The 14,838-nt window shown below is 38.0% G+C and overlaps 1 protein-coding gene across 3 annotated transcripts in view; it reads right to left on the bottom strand.

Annotated features, from left to right (window-relative positions):
- cadm3 (cell adhesion molecule 3) overlaps window positions 1-14,838 on the bottom strand; it is a 62,778-nt gene that overhangs the window by 18,286 nt on the left and 29,654 nt on the right. For all 3 annotated transcript variants that reach the window (XM_084412633.1, XM_084412632.1, XM_084412631.1), the window contains exon 3: window positions 1,956-2,105. In XM_084412633.1, the coding sequence (XP_084268759.1) occupies window positions 1,956-2,105 (150 nt within the window). The remainder of the gene's footprint in view (window positions 1-1,955; window positions 2,106-14,838) is intronic.

The raw sequence follows: 14,838 nt of genomic DNA, 5'->3' as shown, positions 1-14,838 counted from the left end.
CACACTTCACCTTTGAACAAAAGGACAACTTGTGTCTAACGTGGATTTACAGTAAATGTGTGTGCGCTTCATGGTTTATCAGTAAGTGAAGGGCACTTAATTTGTCTTCATCAGCTGACGGTCCTCTGTCCTCCATCCTGCTCTTTCATGCACACACTCCTCCTTTGTCATTCCTCCCCTTTATCTCACTTGGCTCATCCACCCATCCATCGTTCCTCCACACTAATCTGTTCATCTCTTCACACTTGTGCGCATGTGTGCATCTCCTGTTCTCCTTTTACAGTGCTCTCTCTCTCTTTTCTACACTGCAAAATGCAAAAAAAATCTGTATTTTTGTCTTGCTTTCCAAATATCTAAACATCCTTTAATTTAGATAAATTCACTGGGGAGCAAAATTGAGATAATGATAATGGTGTTGGGTAACACTTAAGTTTCAATCACTAGGCATATTATAGTGAGAATTCGACCCTAAACTAAAGTGTGACCGAGATTAGTTTTCAGAGAATATCTTGCTTTCGAGTTTATTTCTAACCCTAAATAGTTTTTCTTGTTTAAAGCGTAAACCACACTTAATTTAGTTGGATTTATACTTAATTCAATAGAAAAATAAAGTTAATTGGAATTTGGAAACTCTTATTATCTTGCAGAATTGTGCTAAAATGTATTTATCCTAATTTAAAAAAATCATTTTAAAAGTAAATTTGGTAACACTTTAGGGTCCAATTCTCACTATTAACTCGTTTCTTATTAGCATGCATATTACTAGGATACTGGCTGTTTATTAGTACTTATAAAGCACATATTATTGCTTTATTCTGCAAGACCATATATTCTATACATCCCTTAACCCTACCAATACCTAAACTTAACAACTAACTTACTAACTAACTAATTGATATACAGTAATTAGGAGTTTCCTGAGGCAAAAGTCGTAGTTAATAGTTAGTTAATAGAGAGAATTGGACCCTAATGTAAAGTGTGACCGTAAATGTATATAGTTTTAAATATTTTTTGTGAAAACAAGATGAAATATAACAAGATGTATTCCTCTTCTCCCTTCTTTCAACGCTCCCTCCTTCCTTCTCGTTCAATAGACTGTTTTCTATTTCTGCTTTTTCATGGTGCTCTCTTGTCGCCTTCTTTTGTTTTCCTCTTTAATCAGGTCACTCCTCTATTCTCTCTCAGTCTTTCTCTCTCTATCACCTCGCTTTTCGTTATCACAGAGCCACCTGTTTGTTTTTAGGGTGATATTAATGTTTCAGGAAGGTGTCTCACGCATTCTTTTTGTGTTCGATGTTGGGGGACTAAGAGCTCTGTGGAAATCTCTAAGGAAGGGTAAAAAAAAAAATCAATTTCCTGTTCAGACCAAAATGGCAAGTAATTGCAATCACAGACCACAGTCTTAAAAGCGATCGAGTAAAAGAGAGGTCATGAAATGTCCGTGGTCGGTGTGAATTGCCATTTACAACCAGTTTTATCTGTAATTTGACACCTTTTGTGGGAAATAGGATATTACTTATTAAAAAAATAAATGTAAAAATACTCAACGATTCAAAATTGACAAATTTCATTCATCAGGAATTGATTGAATTATGAAAAAGAGAGTTAATAATGTAGTCAGACAAAACATAATGCAGCCAGACTAAATGAAAGTTTGCTAAAACAATAAAGGGTTTGCTTAAATAAATTAATGTGAATGAGATCTGAACGCTGTGGCAGACGGGAAGATATTCAACAAATAATTTTTAATGAGCCCCTTTTTCACACATCTGCTTCTTAAGACTTGAAATATATTTTTGGCAACTTCAGTCCCCATTCACTTTAATTTGATGTAAAACAGCAGTCAGGACATCGTGCAAAACATCTGCTTTTGTACTCCACAGAAAAAAGAAAGTCATACAGATTTGGAAGACCATGAGCATCACCATTTTGCTTTTAAAATAGGTGGCACTCACCTCTCTTCTCTCCAAAGTACAAGGTCTGCTGGGCCGTGTTAGACCACTGGAGGGAGGAGTTGTCGTTTTCCTTCACACTGCAGGTCAGGGTCACCACCCCGCCGACTGCCACCGTCTCATCTTGGGTAACTGGCTGGAAGGGGTCTTCATCTAGGCAACAGGACAGAGATAAATGAGAAGTTATTAGAGCCAAAAAAGAGAGAAAACCAAGATGGCATCATGAAATAAGATATAGTTAGAGACAGAGAGAGGACAAGACAGTGAGAAAATGAGAGTGAGACTTAGGTGAAAATTAGATGCTTCATCCCCATCATCATGATCTTTGAGTGCAGTGCTGTGTATTTCTTGCTAAAAAAAAAAAGAAAGAAAAGAAATTGGCAGAGAGGAGGTTGCCTGCATCTCACGCTGTGCGGGTCGCCCGAGAAGGAAACTGAAGACTACGATTAGCATGAAAAGAGATAGGAAGGAATTGAAAAGGTATGGTAATAATTAAAATGCTGACTGAGGTCTCCAAGATTCTGAAGAAAAACAACATATCTTAAGAGAAGATATGTGCAATTACTAATTAGCCATGTTTTCTATGGCTCATATATGCATTTAGGTATTTAAAAACAAAACTAAATATTAAATTTCAACATGTAACTTAGCCTGCATCATTTATGATACAGGCATGTGTAACCGGTCCTACTCGACCCGCTCTGAGTGGGCTTCGAACCGGGGTCTCCAGCATGGGAGGCAGGCGTACTAACAAAGACACTAAAGACCACAGCCTCTATAGTATCAGTCGCTAGCGTGCCTCTTGAGGCCAGGGGAGTGAGGTTTACAAGCACAGCTCTTACTTCATCAACCATAACTCCATTCAGGACAGCCAGGAACCTTAGAGTTGTGATTGATGATCAATTGAACTTCACAGACTACATTGCTAGAACTTACCGGTTCTGGAGATCAGGCCCTTCCTATAAGTGCATGCTACTCAACTTCTTGTTCAAGCGCTTGTTCTATCCAGACTGGACTATTGTAATGCTCTCTTGGCAGGCCTTCCAGTATGCACTGTCAAACCTCTGCAACTGATCCAGAATGATGCTGCAAGAGTGATCTTTAACGAGCCGAAGAGAGCGCACGTCACACCTCTTGTACTGATTGCCAATTCCCGCTCGCATCAAATTCAAGGCACTGATGCTTGCCTACAGAACAACCACTGGCTCTGCTCCCTTTTACCTAAACTCATTACTCCAGACTTACGAGCCATCCAGAAGCTTGCGTTCTGCAAGTGAATGGTGTCTTGTGGTTCCATCTCAAAGAGGCACAAAATCACTTTCACGGACCTTCACCAGGACTGGTCCCTGCTGGTGGAATGATCTGCCTAACTCAACCTGAGCTGATGAGTCCGTAGCCATTTTCAAGGAACGGCTGAAGGTGCATCTTTTTTGGCAACACTTGATCCATTAATACTAATACTTTCTTTTCTTTTCTTTTCTCTTCTATTCTATATCTATTTAATAAAAAATAAAAAAATAAATATGTATACTGCATTAGACTAAACTGGGAAGGGTCACAGCACTTGCATATTGTTGTCCTATTGGTAGCTTAATGCTTCTATTGCTCTCCTCATTTGTAGGTTGCTTTGGATAAAAGCGTCTGCTAAATGATTAAATGTAAATGTCCTGAAAAATTGCTTAGTTTTGTGATTTTATATTGGTTGCTTAGTGTTTGTAGGGATTGGGGTTTGAGGCTAACACATGTAAAGCCCTTCAGGCATCTAACAGATGATAACTTTACTCAAATGTGTCTGTGTGAGTGCGAGTATAAAGGCCAGATGTAATGCCAATGTGAGTCTAGCTGTATGATAATTCCGCCCAGGGAGGCCCATGCTCCACTTTACCCAATAATTACCACTTAGGTTATAATCGATGACCTTTTTAATGCTGACCACTGCAGGATCAACTCTGGGCGAAGCGCTGTCTGAATGTTAGGCTAATGGCAGCTTGAATGGAGCAACGCGTTAATGTTTAGTGAATACTGGGCAAATGCTAGCTTGATGCTGGCCAAGCTCTGGACTCAAAGAGATTAAACAAGGGGCAAAACTTGGCTGAATGTTGGGCGTATGCTGGCTAAATGACGGGGCAAATATTGCTAATTGCAAAGCTAATATTGTTTGAATGCTGGCTTAATCTTGGTCCGATTCTGATTTCAAACTGGCCTTATGATACTGCTTTTGTCAGACTCAATCTTGGATTGATTCAGGCTAAACGCTGGCTTAATTCTAGCCTGATGTTTCGCTAGAGCTGGGATTAACCTACTGAATCGCAGGCCAAATGCCGGATTTCCAAGGGCAAATATGTGGGACAAACGCAGGTGCGCTATAGGCGAGTGTGAAGCTGGAACAAACTCAGCCTGATTAGCCTAAAAGGCTTTAACAAGATGCTTTTATAAATAGAGTTAGAACAGAAGGGATGAGAAAAGACAAAGTCTCAGCATCTACATCACAGAACATCTGGCTATGCATTCACGTGCATGTGAAAACCTAATGTGCGCTCGAAACTGACAGTGGTAGAATTAGAGTTTGCTCTCTAAACCCAATGAACCTATGCCAACAGATAATAGGCTAAAATTAGCCTTTAGCTTTAGCGCACACAGTGCGGGCTACTTATCGGCAACCAATTAGAGCAGTGTTAGCAGTTAATAAGCGATTAGTGGGTCACATACACGCTCTCTGTGCAGTGGACAACTGCTGCAGGGGGCACTTACTGAGACTCTCAAAATGGCATCTGATCCATTTAACTGGTTATGTCAGGACACTGACTCGACTCTAATCACTGAGTGGATGGAGTGAAGTGGAAATGGGGAGAGAGAAAATTTGGGTGAATTCACTATGTCCTACTCACTCCAAAGGGTAGAACACTAAAGGGTGCAGGGATTCACTGTCTCATATCTGCATGATTGGAACACACTACACAAATATATGTCACTGACACTTTTTTTAAATCGTAACATTGGCTTGATAACATACGCAGTAAAATTCATGGGAAATTTGTAATTCTGACATTATTTACTCATCCTCATGTCATTTCAAACCTGCCTGGAACACAAAAGAAGACATTTTGAAGAACTGCTTTTGTCCAAACATCAAAGTCATTGGTGTCCAACCAAAACAACACTGGAACCCCACTGACTTTCATAATAAATGGTAAAAAAAAAACACAGATATTTATTGTTCCACAAATACAAGTTTGGAATAACGGATGGACAACAAGAATTTCTTTACAATGTTTATAACAACAACATTTATATTTATGGATTTAGCAGATGCTTTTATCCAAAGCAACTTACAAAAGAGGAACAAAATCAATTAGTCAAAGAGACAAATATTCACAATATACAAAGCCAGGTTTATTAGAAAAGTGCATTAGGAAGCAAGCTAGAGAAGAGGAGAGTAGAGTGCTGAGTAGAGTGTTTTGTGTGTGTTAAAAAAGCTTATAAATCGGCCAAAATATGTCTTTATTTAAATCTAGTGTTTTGCACATGTTTCTGTGATGGGGTAGGTGATAGAAAATATCATTAAAGTCCGCGTGAACCGGAAGTTGCAAACGACTTTTCTCCAGTGCTGTGACGTATTTCCCAGTGAAAAGGAATATTAAACAGAGGGCAGGGTTTTACTCTAGTGCTCCTCCTCTCCATCTCTCGCTCATTACAGACTAACGATTTGAGGGGAGTGGTTAAGCATTTCTCAACCCAAGCCGTCAAGCATACGTCATCAGGGAAGGTCCTCCAAGGCAGAGAGGAGGGGCATTTTCAGATTTTGATTAAAGATTACGAAGCCAAAACATTTTTTTCCGTGTTTTAACTTGCACGGATTAATTGTTCACCACAAGACTAGTAATATGCGCTAACAAAGTAAATAGGTTCCATTTTGATTTCAGTTGGACTTTAACCTGATATAAAATCAATGGAATTCTATGCAATGTTCTCACTATAGTGAAACAAATGTGTGTGTCCTAAATGACATGGTACCTTAAATTTGATTCCGGCCGCAACTGGGAGCCAGCGGAGTTAAATCAGGACGGGTGTGACGTTGGGTGTGAAAACAAAATTATTAAGATTTTTTAAAGAATATTATTTTCACCAAGAAATAAAAATAGACAATTTTTATGATATGTTTATTGTAAATGATTTATGCTTGCACATCACTTTTTTTTTTATTCATGTGCCCTCTATCTTTAATCAAAAACATTAACATGATTTACAGGTTTTACAATTTTGAATTGAATTGATTTGCAAATTGAGAATGATTCATTTTGAGTTTAAATTGATTATATTTCATTAAAGATTAATTTCTCAATTTTAAAATGCATTTTTGCATTTTGGCTCAAACCATGTTTATCCTCAATGCAGATGAACCCACGTTTAATGTAGTCTGGGTCGTGTTTACTTTTACCTCGTTTAATCGTCTACAAAGAGATAGATGAATTTGTGCCAAAATAAAGCAGAGTTTGCTGGACAAACTGCTTTTGATGTCAACAACAAAAGACATGGAAAGTACTTTTTCCTTCCTCTGAGGAGCAGATAAGCCTATTTATTTTTCTATGCATGATCATATATGGTTAGTTAGAATTTATTATTCACATTTCGCATCGTTCCTCCGGCAGTCTTTAGCCCTGCAACCCATTTTTGGGTCACGAGTCACGACCCATCAGATGAAAAGCACTGCCTGAGTATTCACACACAGACACACACACGGTTTATTTAAAAACAAAACCAGACAGTGTCATTTTCCATCCCATCTTGCTCTCTCTCTGCCTTTTTCTAGGTGTCTCTCGCTCACACATGCACAAAAGTGTGAGGGTGTAGAAAGCACACAGCCTATATTTAAAGCAACATCGTTTACACCCTCCTCACATAGACGAGAGAGAGCAGAGAGGACGGCTGCTGAAAGAGACAAAAGCGAAAGATTACAGATAAACAGATGAATACAGCGAAAGACTGACGAAGAAAGCCAAAAGGAGAGACAGAGAGAAATAAACGAGAGAGAGGGACGGAGAAGATGAGTGTTTGTATGTGAGCGATAACACAGGTTGAAGTGTAATAAATACAGTCCAAAAACAGACAGTGAAAAATAACCCCTTCATCTCTCCATTTCCCTCTTCCTTCTTTCTCATCTCTCTCCATCTGTGCTTCACTTCTTCTTTCCTTTTCCTCCTCCTTCCATCTGTCTCTTTCTGTCTCTCCTCCATATTTTCCCTCTGGTATTCTCTCACCTCTACACCCTCTCCTCTATCCCTCTGCCTCTGTTACGGTCTCTGTGTTTCCTCCACTGCATATGTAGATGTCTATTTTTCAGCCTGATTAACGTTTGATGGACATTAAACATCCTTTTGGTTCCTCTCTGATGTCCAACTGTTTGTGTGCGTGTATGTGTGTGCAGTTGGACTAGTCCTTGTTGCCTTATTAATTGGTCAGACTAAGCATATTTATAAGATTTGATTTGATTGATCTAACTGCTGGGACATATTTGCTTAATCATAATCTGGCAATGTGTGTGTGTGTGTATTAGTTTATGAAGCTTAATGGAGATTGCAAGAACCCATTTGGCTCTGACGAAGATCTATGGATATAACATGCCAGCTGATGCCACAACCTCCCCCTACCCGTCCGACAAGAGATCCGTAAGAGGTAATGGGTCAACATGCAGTCACAGGGCCCAGAGTTCTTAGTGACGGCCCTGTTGATAAACAGAATGGACAATAACATTTATTTGTATTTTTTTATAGATCACATTCAATATAAATACATGCCGAAAAATGTATATTTTAGATGCCTTTTACACTACAAAATCATTTTCTTAATCAGCATTTTTTTGCGAAAAGTAATTTGGTTTATTATCTTACAAAGATTTTCTCTCAAGTATATGTATCTATTATGGAGGTAAATTTTTACTGAAAAAAAAATACAAATAAATAAAAAAACCTGAATATTTGCAGCATAAATCACATTTCTGCTTAAATAGTATATATAGCGCTTCACTTTAGATTAATTGCATAGTAGGACATTATTGTTTAAAGGTTTTTGATTCTGCTGAGAATTCAGCTTTGCCATCACAGGAATAAAATTACATTTTCAAATATATTTCATTGTAGTTCTCATACTCAAGTAAACACTTGTGTAAAGCTGTATACAGTGCATTAGTAGGTCATTCGGAAGGTTTTTTTCAACATGACCCTTTCCAACCCCCCACTCAATGCCAGCTGTTGCCCTATAACTGCCCCACCCCAAGCACTCACACACACACACGCTTTTCTGCCCAATAACTGCCCCCCTGGGTGTGTACGCCCTTATCCTTATGTCATTCGCCCTATTTTTCATCCTTCTCTCTTATTTTTCCATTTTCACACAATTTGTGATTCACAAGTTCCATATAAATATGAAATGTAATTTTCATGTCAAAACAAACAGTCCTGACGACCACATTTCAAACAAATAGATTTAACACGAATGATATTGGAACAATATCAGCGTCATCATTTTTTCTATTGAGCACACAAAGATGGTTCCTTGCTTGCTTGAGGATCAAACTGTAATTAAAAGTGCTCATTAAGATACTAGAAATCATCCTAGAAAATAAGATTCAATATAAAATATGTACAAAAACGCACTGTTAAAGAACATACAAAACATTCAAACACCCTGCAGCAGACAAGGTCTTCATTAAATGACTGCAAAACATAATTTTTTAGAAAGATTTATTCTCTTTTCTTTCTCTTTCCCGCTCTTTTTCACAGTTGTTGTTGGTTATGCCTCCCTCCCTCTGCCTGTCAAACATTGTTAGTGCACTGTCTCACCCCCCAGAGAGAGAGACTGAGCAGGGGGCAAGAAGGGACAAAATGACCCAGAGAAAGAGAGAAAGAGAGAGAACGGCTAAGTCTCAAAACCTAGTGAGCTGATTCTATCCTTTCGAATGGTCTATGATGCCCAAAGGTAACACGCTCACTATGTTTTATTCAGTCGTTTGAACTTGCCTATGATGGCCAGAAGTGCTGTCTAGGAAGGCAGCTCAATAGATTTGTTTCAAGCGTTTGAACATGACAATGATATCCAAAAGTGCAAACATGCATGTGATGCCCAAAAATGCTGCCTACACTTAAAAAAATAAAATAATAATCATAAATAGCTAGTAAATTTCACAAATAAACGACAAGTCACATTAATATAGAATTAAACGTGAAATTTTGAAGTAGAAATACTGAAATAGTATGTACTCCATTTACCTGTTTTATAGAAATCTTTGAAAAAAATATTTTTTACTGTTTAGATAGGCAGCTCAATAAGTTTGTTTTGAACATTCAGTTATGCATTCAATGCCCGAAAATGCTGTCTTTGTAGACAGCTCACTAGTAGGTTCCATTAAGTAAAAGGATGTCAGGATTATGCAACAGATGTCTTATCGAGTAGATGTTTTATGTGTTTTTTAGTTGTCACTCAAACCAAAGCATCACTTACATCAGTGAGGGTAAGGCTACTTTTTTTTTTTTACTCACATTTGCCACTTGAGAGTGTTTATTTTGAAGCCCACCTACCCTTAATGAAAGGTTTTTGCATTTTAAAGTAAAACAAACATGATTTATTATTTATTCTCACCTTTGAGGAAATCCCCATAGGGAGGTTCTGTCAGGTTTAGCTAGCTTCTGTGCATAATTTTGTCCCTGAAGTATAGCTAAGTAAACACGCATTCACACACACAGCATACTGTATACTGTATATATATATTGCAATCTCCAACTGATTTTAATTTTGTTGTGCTGTTTTACACTCTTTCTTCAGTTCTTTTTTTTCTTTAAAACCAAGGAAAGCAAAGCAAATAAACGGAAAACGGGTTGTTTTGCGTGCATGTGGGTTGAGGTCGCTTCGTCTTGAGGGTCAAGCTTCAGGTCATAGCGGTTGCCCCTGGTAACCTCCCTGTCTGGTTGCGTAGCAACCTTCCTCCTTTGTTCTAAAATGATTTAATTTATGGTTTATCTTCTTCACCCCCCTTCTTTCTTCTTTCACCTCTCACTGTCACTCTCTCTATCTGTCTCTATATCTCTCTTTCTCCCTCAGGACCCTGTTCTCTCCTCTCTTTGCTTCTATCCATCACAAGACTCTCCGAGGCTCCTGGCGTCTGTCAGTGTATGTGTGTGTATGAGAGATGGACCGATAGTGAGCGAGAAAGTGCTCGAAGTTGAGTCTATACTGCCGTGGTTGTTAGATGTTTATGGTGGCGTTGTGGTGGCTGAGGTCACTGTGTGTCTGTTTGCTTGATAAAGAGATCTCATATCTCCACCTCCTTGTAATTGACCTCTTATTTCTCAAAGTGCTTTATTGGCTGCATTTTGCTCAATACCTGCCAAAGCACTAAGTGCTCTTTTTCATTGGCTGCATCTCAAAATCTAGTGAGCTGCCTAGGCAGCGTTTTTGGGAATCATAGGTTTGTTCAAATTTAGAGCATGTCTGAATGTTTGACATTAACCTAGTGAGCTGCCTACCTAGAACACTTTTGAGCATCATGGTGTGTTTTAAACCGAACCTATATAATATGAAAGCATAGTGAGCTGCCAACCTGGATTCTATTTTTGGGCATTGTACTAGTGTGTAGACAGACAGCTTTTTTTGGCCTTTTTGAATAATTCAAATGGACATTTTAATGGAACCTAGAGGGCATTGTACGTATAATAAAAAATAAAAAAATAAGAAAAGAATTGAGCTGCCTATCTAGGCAGCATTTTTGGGAATCATAATGCATGTTTGAATGCAGACAGCACTTTTGGGCTCATAGGTTGGTTTGAACGTGAGCATTGAACCAACAGTAGTGAGAATTCTGAGCATTATTTGGGCATTATATGCATGTTTGAATATATGCATGTTTTTGGACCTTAATTTTTGGACATTTAAAAAAGTGAATATATTATATTTATATATATAATAATTATTTTATTATTATATATTTGTATTTCTAATTGAAACAATACATTTATATATACTATAGTTTCTATGACAAAGTGGCTCATTCAAACTGTGAGTCTTGAGTCTTTTGTTGTTACATAATACAAAGCAGTTTATGTACTGATGCCAGACTTGAATAATCTGATCTTTTGGGTTGAGCCCATTAAATTACACAAAAAAAGCCCAATATAATAAAATGAGATGAAGTCCCTTTCGTTTTTAAAGCATTTAAGTCACTAGCTTATTAAAAACAGACATTACATTGTTATGTAATATATAAAACTTTTGTAATTGAATTTCCAGCAAAAACAACGAGATTGTGATATATATACTATTACTGTTAAATCACTCATGTGATATTAGATTGCATGCCGCCGACACCAATCAGCATTAAATAAAACAACAGACGTCTATAGTATGTCCTCATTTATCTTGATAATAGTGTTGTGTATATGTGTGTGTGTGTGTGTGTTCCAAAGTTTGCTGATGATAGAAAAGTTGGAAGATGAGAAATAACATCAATACACTCTCTCTCTCTCTCTCTCTCTCTCTCTCTCTCTCTCTTTCTCTCTTTTTTCAGTTAGAATCAGTTATTTTGTTCTCCGAGAACTGAAGTATGATGGGAATTATTTCGGACGGCAGCACAAAGACTCCCTCTGCTCTCAACCGAACACACACATACATACACACACACACACACACACACACACACACACACACACACACACACACACACACACACACACAATAGACCAAAGCAGCATTCACTGCAAGCAGTCCCTCTCATAATTACCACACACACACTCCACAAAAAAGACTCAAATGTAGGATGCACAACAACACACACACGGTCCCATGCCACATAACAGCACACTTGCACAGGCACACACTGCATTTTTGGACAGTATTGTTCCTCGTATTCATTCATAAATCATAGCATTTACACACATACACACACACACACACACACACACACACACACACACACACACACACACACACACAAACACACATACAGAACAGAAACATACACTCAAGCTAGAATGAAATATTAAGTACGCTGCACTGTAAAGTCCACACTTCACTGTGATCAGACTTTAAATGGAGGGATACACTGCTCTCCTCAGCAACACCCTCTCCCTCTCTCTCTCTCTCTCTCTCTCTCTCACCCCCTTCTTTTAAACAGCTCTCCACTGTTTCTCCCCTTCAGTTCTTCACTTTAGTCTTTCATGCACTGTGCATGCAACTCAGCCACTCTTGCTCTCTTTCCCTCAGTTCTGTCACTATACATCCTTTCTTCTCCACGATCTCCCTCCCATTTCTCTACTTCGTTCTTTTGCTCTTTCATTCCCCAGAGTCTGACAGCAGGAGACTATTACACTCACAGACGGAATCTCTCTCCTCCAATTTCTCTCTGTCTGTCTGCCGTCTTCCCTCTTTTTCACTCGTTCTCCCTCCTGTGCATTCGCTGTCCTATTCCCTCCCACTCATTCTGCCCCATCCCTCCTTCTCTTTCGCTCTGTCTTTTCCTGAGTGGATGTAATTGGTATCTATAGGACACTCCCTGAGAGAGAAAGAGAGAGAAAACTGACATACACTGCATAATGAAAAACAGACAGCACAATAGACCAGAGCAAACACACCACGCTACACCGGGGCAGTCAAGACCAACACAACAGATCAGAGCAGAGCCATCAACAACACAAGTTACACAACACAACGGAGTAAACAAACACAGCACAAATGACATCACACTGGAGCAAACAAGTACAAAACAATACATGCAAGCAAACAAACAACACATCAGAGCAAACAAACATAAAAAACTAAAACAAAACAGAGCGAACAAGAACGTCACAACAGATTAGATGTCTCAGCAATATAACAGTGCAAACAAACACCCTGGCCTGTAGTGCGATGTGGTTACTCTTTTTGAAAAAAATATTAATGGGATAAACCTCTTCAAGGGGGTCCCAACATATCACAATCATTACATCACAACAAAAATATACACTGGCAGTCAAAAGTTTTTTTTTTTATGTTTCTGAAAGAAGTCTCTTGTGCACCAAGGCAGTTAATAACAGTTTAATATTTTAAAATGTAATGGCAAAGCTGAATTTTCAGCATCATTACTCCAGTCTTCAGTGTCACGTCAGAAATCATTCTAATATGCTGATTTGTTGCTCAGGAAACATTAAAAACAGTTGTGCTGCTTAATAGTTTAATGAAAGCTGTGATACACTACCATTTAAGTAAGTAAGATCTTTTTAAAAAATAGAAATGAATGTTTTTATCCAACAAGGATCAAATGACAGTAAAGATATTTATAATGTTACAAAAGATTTCTATTCAAAATAAATGCTGTTATTTTGAACTTTCTGTTAACCAAAGAATCATGAAAAAAAAAAATCATAGTTTATTCAAAATATCAAGCAGCAAAAATAGTTTTTAACATTGATAGTAATAATAACCATTATTAATAATTGAGCAGTATTTTAGAATGATTTCTGAAAGATCATGAAGGATTCTGAAGGATCAACATCCATCCGAATTATTATTATATTATTTATTATTATTAACATTTCACAATGTTACTGTTTTTACTGTATTTTTGATCAAATAAATGCAGCCTTGGTGAGCAGAAGAGACAGAAAAAAACCGTAATTATTCCAAACTTTTGACCACCAGTGTATAATTGTCAATACATTAACATACAAACCCCTATTCGCACTGGATTAGTATTATCTGGGGACCTCGTGTGACATTTGAATTTCGTGTGGCGCATTCGCACGGGATAAGCGAAGCCTGTGATTTTACTCGAATGTCCCGGATATGAGGTCAATAGGCTATTGCTTGGAAATGTCTTGTCGTTATAGGTCTAGATGTATGATATATCATAAACAGAATAATGTTCCTTACCACATGCTGCTATACATGTCATTCATCTCCATCTAATCATTCTTTTTGTTTTTGCTCTTCTGATGATTTTCAGCCTTCTCTTTCTGCAAATTGTATAATTGTATGGTGTAGGTATAGCGATATGACCCAGCACCCAAAATACTATCAAAACACTCCAACGCAGCCTCCATTCTTCGCGAAAGATGGATAAAAAGGCGCACAGGAAACAAAAACCTTGAAAAAATGATATACGACCCCGCCAAATTACAGAGATGCCGATACGCACGGGACTAATATTATCACAGGACCTCGGTGTTCGGCGAAATATGGCAGGTCATTTGCAGGGGAATTTTTACTTTACAAATTATAGACAAGGCTGATTCGCACGGGATTGAGATCACAGACAACCTCCGCAATTATTACAAATTAGTAGAGGTCACCAGCCAGGTAATACTAATCTAGTGCGAATAGGGCTAAAGACAACAAAATACCACACAGACATTTATTTAAAAAAATGTACACTAAAAATGCCAATGTGTCAAGAAATAAATAAACTGTTAAATGTTTAATTAATTTAATTTATGTTAAATATAACCTTTCATAGCTCAGCTGAGTTTCCATCCCATGTGTTCAAGAAAACAAAGGCAATGCCATATCCCAAAATACGCATTGAAATTGGTGGATGTCTTGTCAAATTGATATATTAAAGAGGTCTGATGGCGGCAAATAAACATGATGACACAAAGGCAAACAAGCATAAAACAGCATAAAACACAACAAAAGGCAGCACAGCAGTTCAAACCTGCAGCTCAAACCACAGGACATGAGTAACATCTCAGCACAATATGAGATCACTGAGCAACACAACAAAAAGAGAATAACTTGTAAGGCATCGGGAACTTTTCAAACAGAACGGGCCTTGCAAAAACGAGATAAAACGCCAGAAGAAACCTTTTTGAATTAGTCTGCCCAGTGCCCAATACTGCAGTAAAAGCCAAAAGAAATCGATTCA

This window comes from Rutilus rutilus, assembly GCF_951802725.1.
Source record: "Rutilus rutilus genome assembly, chromosome: 6".
NCBI classification, from domain to species: domain Eukaryota; kingdom Metazoa; phylum Chordata; class Actinopteri; order Cypriniformes; family Leuciscidae; genus Rutilus; species Rutilus rutilus.
Note: the sequence above shows the minus strand (reverse complement) of the source record. Positions and strands in the feature narration are given on the sequence as shown.